Source organism: Nematolebias whitei, chromosome 15, assembly GCF_014905685.2.
Source record: "Nematolebias whitei isolate Nwh7 chromosome 15, NemWhi1, whole genome shotgun sequence".
NCBI classification, from domain to species: domain Eukaryota; kingdom Metazoa; phylum Chordata; class Actinopteri; order Cyprinodontiformes; family Rivulidae; genus Nematolebias; species Nematolebias whitei.
In genome coordinates, this window is record NC_056512.1 from 16,536,015 (window position 1) to 16,546,293 (window position 10,279).

At 40.1% G+C, this 10,279-nt stretch overlaps 1 protein-coding gene across 1 annotated transcript in view; it reads left to right on the forward strand.

The window, feature by feature from the left end:
* The first annotated feature begins 884 nt into the window (after window positions 1-884).
* The window catches only part of zgc:158403 (tetratricopeptide repeat protein 39A), a 47,224-nt gene continuing 37,829 nt past the window's right edge, over window positions 885-10,279 (forward strand). Inside the window, exons 1-2 of the mRNA XM_037689410.1 lie at window positions 885-979; window positions 1,337-1,468. Of these exons, the coding sequence (XP_037545338.1) occupies window positions 885-979; window positions 1,337-1,468 (227 nt within the window). The remainder of the gene's footprint in view (window positions 980-1,336; window positions 1,469-10,279) is intronic.

Here is a 10,279-nt window from a genome sequence, read left to right on the forward strand (position 1 = left end):
TAACCAAAATGACGCAAATCTGTCATTTTCCATAATACCATAGGGTCAATGACTAAAATTAACATATCCGTTTTAAATTTGAAGGAGAGGGGGCTGCTGTAGAAAATACAAATTTTTTAAATCATGTTTTATAATTAAATATATATAAAATAAGTCACATTTCTTTGAACCAACTCCCCCAATGTGACTCTGGATGTTGTGATGTGGTTGTGTGAGTGCGCGTGGCAGGGAGTCTGCGCAGAGTTCACTGCGCATGCTCAGACCGTTGGCTCTGCACGGATGACGGCGGTCCTTTAACTCGGAGTTCCTCACTTCAGCGCTCCTGGGCTGAGCTGCTAACTTCTGTTTGTAATTCCTGGATGTTGCTTCTGGACGGAAGCTGCTGGTTCCGGTTCTGAGTTTCCAGCAGGTGTTCGGGGCCCGGAGCGGGAACATGTCCAATGGGAAAGACCCAAATGCTGCGGGAACGTGAGTACAGACGAAACTTTTACAGACGCCGACGTTTGACCTGTTCCCTCCGAAGTTCGCTGGTTCCTTCACTTAAAGTTAGTCGGTATAAAATAACCGTGAGCAGGAATGGGAACATTTCATGTAGTCGCAGAGGAGTGAGTAAAAGGAGGCGTTCTAAACAAGTTGCTTCGGTTGTTTTCTTATTTGTACTTTAATGCGACAAGTAGCTGCAGCTGCTGCACCACAAGCAGTGTTTCTGCTTTCAGCTCATGAAGTTATTAACCAGCCAAGTCTGTGGGAAACAAAACCACGAGCAGATAAAAGAAAAGTGTGCACTAACTGGTCACATGCATGTAATTAAAGTTGCTTCAGTGAATACATGAGGTCCTGCATGTTTCTTCTCAAACTCTCTTCTTCTTGACAGCTCCCCTGAGATGACCCTGAAGGAGAGCCTGGACGAGTGCATGGAGGCCTTGGACCTCTTCCTCAACAACCGCTTCAGCGAGAGTCTGGAGAAGCTGCGGCCGAGGTAACTCGTCCTGAGGCAGAGCGGCTGTTTTCACACACAGCCTCAGCACGATGTCAGCACTGACTGCTGCGATGTTGAGCAGCAGAGCCCCTGCCGACTGACTGCAGGTCTCCAGGATATCGAGTGTTTGCTGAAGCTGACGCCCAAGGTCTGACTGATTCAACAGGCTGCAGAGTGTTAGCCCTGCAAAGCAAACACTTTGCACAAGACACACCGAGATGAAAGAGGAGATAGGAAAGATATTCACTCTTATCTCGTCTCTGCAGGAAAATGTGCAGGTCATACTGCAGCTAACTGTGTTTGCACTCAGTATGAAGTGGGCGGTGATGTTCTCACGATCTTATGTTTCTCATTTAGAGTCAACGAGAGTATGTACCACGCTCTGATCTACGCCACCATGCTGGAAATGCAGGCCATGATGACTTTTCAGCACGATGACATCAGCAATGCAGGAAACACCATGAAGAGTGCCCAGGAGGTCTGTCAGAGGTTAGAAGTTTGGCACACGATCGTTTTAAATCATTTCACAAACTAACTTTAAAACCTGGAGAAACTGCATTTCCTGTGAAAATGCAGTGTGGATACTTATTGCAGAAGAACTTGCTGAAAAACAGATGAAATTGGCTTAAAAATCATGCTGAAATATAGCTGAAATGGAAGAACTAGCCTAAATTAGAAGAAAGCAGAAAGAACAAACATTTGCTGAATTAGGTTTAAATAAGCAGAAATGAGCACAAAAATTAGGAAATCGGCTGCAAAAAGTTGAAATTAGCAAAAAAAACAGCTGAAAAATAGCTGAAAAGGCAGAAAGAAGCTTAACCTACCAGAAGGAAGTGGAAAGAGCTGAAATGAGCTCCAGAAATGTGGAATTAGCTGAAAAAGCTAAAACTTTGCATAAAACCAGCTAAATAAAACCAGCTAAATAAAACCAGCTAAATAGTAGCTTAAACTAGCACAATAAAAGCTGAAAGGAGCATAACAATCTGAAATTAGCAGAAATAAGTTAATTAGGCTGAAAGTAGCAGAAATTACCTAAAAAATACATGATATACTGTATTTGCCACTGTACAAGTCGCATCAGTCCAAATATGTTTAATAAAGTGGGAAAAAAACCCATAAATAAGTCGCATCTATTATGTGTCACCGCTGACTACCCAGAAACATGGGCCGGCGTTGTGCCAAAAATCGATTGGCTACCAAATGGCGGCCACGGGAGCGTGCACGGGAGGACTTAAACAAGAATTGAACAAGATTAACACTTAAAAACAATTATTTGTTTGCTCGACTTTATAGCAAAGGTGCGTCTTAGTTTAACTTTTCTTTAATGAATGCACTTTGACGGTCAAATCAGCTGCATTTCACCTGGGCAGCGCGGCGAAATGCAGCTGATTTGACGTTTACTTCAGGAGTTCTGGGGCGAGACGAAGCTGGCCCTGTATGGCAAGACAAGTGCCTCATTAATAGCCACTTTTCCCTATTAGTGAGACACTTAGCTTGCCATTTTGGTCAAGGGCTCTCTAGCGGCTGAAAATGGTGGTGTTTAATATTTTTCATGTCAGAATGAATGAAATCGTAAGATCTCAAACAAAAATTGGGTTATATATATGTAAAAAACACATATTAGTCACTTTGGTGTATAAGTCACAGGACTTGCAAATTTATGAACAAAGGTGCGATTTATACAGCGAAAAATACAGTATCTGAAAACATCTGAAATTAGCTAAAAATGCTAATAAAAAGGTAGATAAAGCTTAAATTAGCAGAAGAAAGCAGAAAGAACATGTTTGCCCAATTAGCCTGAAAAAAGCAAAAATGAGCACAAAATGTGGAAATAATCTGTAAACAGCTGAAATTAGCAAAAATACAGCTGAAAAGTAGCTAAAATACTGAAACAAGCTTAAGTTACCAGAAGGAAGTGGAGAGAGCACATTTTTGCTGAATTAGGCTGAAAAAAGTTGATTGCCAAAAAATGTGGAATAAGCTGAAAAAGCTAAAATTTGCATAAAAACAGCTAAATAGTAGCTGAAATAGTAGAAAAAGTTGAAATTTGTACAGATAAGCTGAAAGGAGCATAACAAGCTGAAATTTGCAGAAAGAAGTTAGAAGAAGCACAAAAAATGTTGTAGTTAGCAGTTAGCTTTCCTGCTTGCTCTCAACAAAGGCGGACGCTTCTCCCTCCCGCTCCTGCTTCCCTCCTGCTTCTGCTCTTTGTCCTGTGATCCTTATCGGCTCCTCTCTTTACATATCGTCCAAATTGTATGTTATGGATCTGGTCAGCTGGTCTCTCAACGCAATTGATAAAATTTTCTCGACGAGAAGACAGGGCGAAGGAGAGCCCTCATGCCCTGATGGGACACTTGTAGCTGGATACACCATGGATTCCTGGGGGCAGTGGAAGATGGTGTGTCTCTCTATATTGTTCGCTGAGGATGTTGAAGACACGTACATAATTGGATTCATGATAACACGATTTCTATTTTTTTGGAGTTGGTGGGTACCTGGCATATTGGCAAATGTGAAAAACGTCGGCAGCTGTTCTGACCATTCTGAAGGTGCCCGGCCTGTGTGTTGGAATGTGCCGTGTGGTGAGCACTCGGACTCAAATGCTGTGTGAGCTGAGCTGTAAGCTGGACGCAATTTCTGAGAATCACAGGCCACTTGCGGCTCCTGAAACTCTCTGGCAAGAAAGAATCGACCTTGGGGAAGCTACAAGTCGGCCTGGTGGTGTTGACCACAAAAATTTGGCTGTTTGAAGTTGCCATTGAGACGTACCAGTAGAACTATAAGGCAGACGGAACTCAAGCAGAGTCGGCCTGACCCAAATAACTGTTATCTGAATCTGGCTCCCCAGTGTCGGCCTTGAATTGGCCAACCATCCCAAACTCTCCTGGATGTTATGTGAACAAGAAGCTCTGCTCCCCCCTCCTCTACCCACTCCCTTCCCGAGGACATCTGTGGACTAGGAATGTGCGATATGGCATAACATTCATATCACGATATGTATTGTGAAGGGTGGCGATAACGATATATATCACGATATGTTTTGGGTATAAAACTTGATAGGAATTTTTCAAAAGGCATAGGATGTCCTTTTGCCATGATATATTTTGAATTAAGAAAATTCCACTACTAGGCCCAGAGAGTTTTTAAATAATAAACAAATCAAGTATTAGTCTTCTTTCTTGTAGTGCAAAACAGTGCAAAAGATATAAAATGTAGTTTTAGCCATATGTTTTAAACAAAAGAATATGTTGTTAACAGTTTCCAGTCTTACTTAAGAAATGAACAGCAACAGAGCAGCATTTTACACTGAAACACTTCACCCTCCAACCCTCTAGTGGGCGCCTCCTTCTGCTTTAAAGGAGAGCTGACACAAAATGAATCTGGCTTTGACCAGAGGGTCTCGCAGTAAAATCACACAACACAGCGTTCTTTTCACAGATCAGAGAGCAGGTTTCTCTAAAGATGACCAACATTTACTTTAACTTACGACAGAAAAAAAAACAAACCTTTTGACGGAACACAGCGTTTTGCGCATGCGTCAGAATACGGTAACACTATGGCAAGCCGGCCGTAGTTAGCTTGTAGCTGTAGCTTCGCTACTTAGCTCTCGAAGAAAAGACTTTAACGCCACTTGCGCACAGTTTTCAACTAAAAAAATTAACGATTAAATCTGACAACTCTGATTTTACATCAGACACAGCATTACTGCAGTTAGCCGGTAGAAGACAGATCTCTATCGTAGGCTAAATTTCTATCGTTTCTACCGTATACTGTTTATATCGCGCATTCCTACTGTGGACCTGTGTCAGAGCTGAGTCAGCTGATAGACTGCACCATCTCTTATCAGTACTATGGGGTCTATCTGGCAGTGTCCACGGAAAATCTCACCGCCTTCGTCGGCCTCTCACACACATATGTATTACAATGTCATCAAAATGTTGCTATTTCTGTGCTGAGGCTTTTTTTGCAACTTTCACACGGTGTCCCATCTAGGACACAGTGTGAGATAAGATTTTTTTACACCTCCACTTCCCTCGTGTTTCTCTTTTCTTAGCTAAACAAAAAGGGCAGCGCCTCCCACGAGGCCGTTGCCTCAGACAGCTCTGTCTCCCCATCCAAGGCCGGATTAACCATATGGGCAACTGGGCAAGTGCCCAGGGACCCACGATCTCTAAGGGGCCCAGGGAAGTGAGGGCACAAGGAAAATATCTGGTTATCTCCTGTTTTACTTGGAGCCCTGCGCTGCACAGAGAGACTGCTGCGCTGCATTTGGGCCGCCCGCCTCCTCCCAGCGCAGCTGCTGCAGCTCTCGTGTTTTTTTTTTTTTTCTTTTTTCGATCCTCTACGGCGCTACCTGTCAATCACTCCAGTAGGCGTGTCAGCAACTAACCAATCGACGACCTCAATTTCTCCCAAAGGTAAACGCCCCTTACCTGCTGACAAGCCCATCAGGTTTTTTTTCCCTAGAACTTTATGAACAACACAAAACCGAACAATGCAACAATATACAAATACTCGTGAAGGCTGTCATAACTACATTTCACAAAATAATGAGAGAAAAATAAACTTAAAAAATTAAATAAATAAAAAACAAAGGAGTGCGACTATATGAGAAGCTTGTTGTTTTAATTAAAACAATAAGTTTTATCTGTTGTGAGATGATTCTAGCAGTTTTGCAGTTTTTTTATATATTTAATGAAGAATAGTACGAATTAAAATCATTCATCAAACAGGAAGGAAGGCTTATTATCCCTCCTCTTACACTGAATGTGGTACTTTGCTATAAGTACGACTATATTTATGGCATCAGAGAAAGCTGAGCTTAAATTATCCACATAAAATAAAATGGCATCAGCTTCAAAATAAGGAATGTTAAGTTTGAGATTAATCCAGTTTCTGATGTTTGACCAAAAACGTTGTATTGATGTGAAAAAAATAAAAATTGCTCCAGGGATTCATCTTGTGATTTACAAAATGGACACAAATCAACCTCAAATTTAAATCTTTCAAGAAACATGGCTACAGGATATATCTTATTTATTGTTTTTAAATGATTCTTCTTCACTTTAGGAGATTTACGCCATTTGACAAATTTAGAATGAGCAGAAGTCATTCTGGTTTTATGATTTATACTGGGAGGTTTCTTGAAGGAATCTTTGTTATAATCAGTAAATCCTTTGTCGCAAACATTCATTGATCATCTTGTTGCATTTGAAGTCAACTAAGTTAGAGTCATTTAATTTTAATGTGGGCATCAAATCGTCACCTTTGAATATGTAATATTTTAAATTACATGAATCAACTGGTAGAGCTGCTGCCTCTCAGCGAGCAGGTCCCTGGTTCAAATCCCGGCCCGGAGGCCTTTCTGGGTGGAGTTTGCATGTTCTCTCTGTGCATGTGTGGGTTTTCTCCAGGTGCTCCAGTTTCCTCCCACAGACCAAAAACATGCATGTTAGGCTGATTGGTAACTCTAAATTGTCTCTAGGTGTGAGTGAGAGAGTGAATGGTTGTTTGTCTCTATGTGTCCCTGTGATGGACTGGAGACTCGTCCAGGGTGTCCCCCGCCCCTCGCACAGCGATTGCTGGACATGGGCACCGGTGACCCCGTGACCCAAAATGGAAGAAGCGGGTAAAGATAATGGATGGATGAATCCGCTGTTGGTCAGACTACTTCTTGTTGTGCCATTAGCTCTAAAATAGTTACTGAATCAAGTGTTTACTTGTGTAGGTAAAACTAGATAAACAACCGTTAAAATACACCAGAATGCAGGAAATGACATCTACTTTATTCAAAATTTTCTGGGGGAGGACCCCCCACCCCCCCTCTATCAGTGTGTGACCCCCCCCCCCCCCACCACCACCACCACCACCACATCCCCACACACACATATTACAAATGATTCTGACACCAAAGGCCAACACGTTGCTAAACAAGTACACATGGTGTCATACAATGTTCAAAGTGCGTTCAACTGAACTCAGTCTTGATGATTTGTTTCAACAACAGGACATAACATTTATAGTTCTATGAGCATTTGGATTTTTATACATAAAAATACACTTGATAGTTAGAATTTGAAGTATATTTACTGTGTATTATGGTAATTTATTCTGTATTTTGCCAGATTATGGTGATTCTGGGGTCATGATGATGGGGCCCTTGACAATTGTTGCCCAGGGTACAGCGAAGTGTTAATCTGGCCCTGTCCCCATGTCTGTTTGTTTGTGTTTTACTTGGATGGGTTATACTGAAATGTAATTTTGTTGTGCTTAGGTGCAATAACAAGAAAGCCTATTCTGAATCTGATTAAAGAATCTGAAATGAGCACAAAACAGGTCAAAAACAGCTGAAAGTAGCTGAAATATTGTTAAAATTAGCATAAGAGAGCTGAAAGAAGCTGAACCAGAACCAAATGTGAAAGGAGCAGTAAAAGGTTGTAAACAGATCTAAACATTTGAATGATGTAAAATGAGCTCAATTCATTTTCTATGAGGGAAAAAAAATGGCAGAAAAGGCTAAATATTTCAAAAAGCTAAAGTTGCACCAATACCAAAAGCCATAGCAGGATTGTCCTGATCGAGCGCAACATTTTGATATATGATTTGTTGAAATAACACAAAAACTGTGAACGAGAAATAGACCACAATAGTGTGAATGCTTAATAAACATTCACACAATAAGCCTGTCGTATGTTCTACTTTCTGTGCTGATAGTTCTTCCTCTTTTGTACTTGAGCCATTAAAGTGCTCTAACATTTCTGGCTGTATAACTAGACTGCATTTGCATAAAGAAACTGTAATGGCACATGTCTAGATAGCACAAATGAGCAGAGGATTGGCGTGTCAGAAACATTGTGGCTGCAGTAACAAAAACAGGAGCTCAGCGACAACAGAGAAACAAGTTGTTTCCATCCGGTGGTTGTCCTGTTTAAGTCCTGAAACTGAAAATTATGTATTAGTGCAGACTTGATTTCTTCATTTATATAAACAATATATCATACAAACAGCTGTACATGTGAAAGATCAAAAGTCTTAAAATGTATGAATTATTATGTAATCGTAGATTAGGATTTGAGTGCAGATTTCTTTTCTTCAAATCACTTCACTCTTTGAATTAAATCGAGGGGAGAAAAATGACCAAGACTTCATTTAGGAGTTGAGACATTGAATTAGTTGTGTGACTGTTTATGAAGCATTCACACTATTGTGATCGTTTTTCTTCCTTACATCTTTTCGGCAGCAGTTTTAGAGCTATTTCAACAAATCATAAATCAAAACATTTAGCTCTTTCAGGACAATCCTGCTATGACTTTTGGTATTGGTTCAACTTTAGCTTTTTGAAATATTTAGCCTTTTCTGCCATTTTTTCTCATAGAAAATGAATTGAGCTCATTTTACATCCTTCAAATCTTTAGATCTGTTTACAACCTTTTACTGCTCCTTTCACATTTGGTTCTGGTTTGGCTACTTTCAGCTTTCTTCTTCAAATTTAAACATTTTTTCGGCTACTTTAAGCTGTTTTTCACCTGTTTTGTGCTCCTTTCAAATTCTTTCAGCCAGCTACAACATTTTTTTGCTTCTTCTAACTTCTTTCTGCTAAATTCAGCTTGTTATGCTTCTTTCTACTTTTTTAATAAAAGTTTCATCTTTCTCTGCTATTTCAGCTACTATTTAGCAGATTTTATGCATGTTTTAGCTTTTTCAGCTAATTCCAGATTTTTTTTGCACTCATTTCAACTTTTTCAGCCTAATTCAACAAACGTGCTCTCTCATCTTCCTTTTGCTAATTTAAGCTTCTTTCAACTTTTGTAGCTACTCTTCAGCTGTTTTTGCTAATTTCAACTTTTTTCAGATAATTTCTACGTTTGTGCTCATTTCTGCTTCTTTCAACCGAATTGGGCATACATGCTCTTCATACTTTCTTCTGCTAATTGAAGTTTGTTCTACCTTTTCAGCTACCTTGTTAGAAGTTTTTAGCTAATTTCAGCTGTTTTCAGATAAATGCAAGATTTTTTTGTGGTATTTTCTGCTAATTTCAGCCTAATTCACTTCTTTCTCCAAATTTCAGCTTATGTTCCTTTCAGCTTAGTTTCAGTTATTTCAGCTACCATTCAGCTGTTTCATGCTAATTTTTGCTTTTTCAGCTAATTTCACAGATTTTGCACTCAAAACGCTTTTTTCAGCCAAATTCAGTGCTTCCTCCACGTACTTCTGCTAATAGCTTCTTTCTGCTATTTTCGCTACTTTTCAGCTGTTTCTTTTTTTTTTTTTTTTCTAATTTCGGCTTTCCTCGGGTAATTACCACTTTTTTTGTGCTAATTTCTGTTTCTTTCAGCCTAATTGGGCACAATTGTGCTCTCTCCACTTCTGGTAATTTAAGCTTTTTTCTACCTTTTCAGCTATCTTTCAGCTATTTTTGCTAATTTCAGCTTTTAGAGATAATGTACTATTTTTTGTGCTAATTTCTGCGTAAACCAAATTAAGCAAAAATATGTTATTTTTGCTTTCTTCTGCTAACTTAGGCTAGTTGTTCCTTTTCAGCTACATTTGAGCAAGTTTTAGCTAATTTCAGCTGTTTTTCAGCAAGTTCATTAGCAATAAGCATTCACACTGCATTTTCGCAGAAAATGCAATTTCTCAGAGTCAGAGAGTCAGAGTCAGAGTTTCTTTATTGTCATTTGCACCTCTTGTGGTACATGTGGTGGAGCGAAATTATGTACACGGGGTCCCAGTTACATCCAACAATAAAATGTATAACAAAAACAGTAATAACATCTAAGATATGAACTAAGAAAAACATCAACTAAATATACACTAAGCACTCATAACATAAAACATTGAACATCAGCACAAACATGAACATGAGTCTTTGAGCAGATGTGCACGCATGAACACATCAACATTGAAACAGATCAGCAGCAACATGAAACAGATCAGCAGCAACATGAAACAGATCAGCAGCAACATGATATGGTTTTTCACAGTGATTATTCTAGTTAGAGATTCATGAGTCTAACAGCCTCAGGGTAGAAGCTGTTCCTCAGTCTAGTGGTTCTACACTTAATGCTCCTTAACCTCCTTCCTGAGGGGAGTGGGGCAAAAAGTGTGTGTGCTGGGTGGGTGGGGTCCTTCATGATGCAGGTGGCCCTCTTCCTGCATCTGGAGGTGTAGATGTCTGTGATGGTGGGGAGGCTGATTCCAACAGATTTCTGTGCAGCCTTCACCACTCTCTGCAAAGCTTTTCTTTCTGCAGCTGTGCAGCCTCCATGCCACACATTGATGCTCGAGCACAGGATG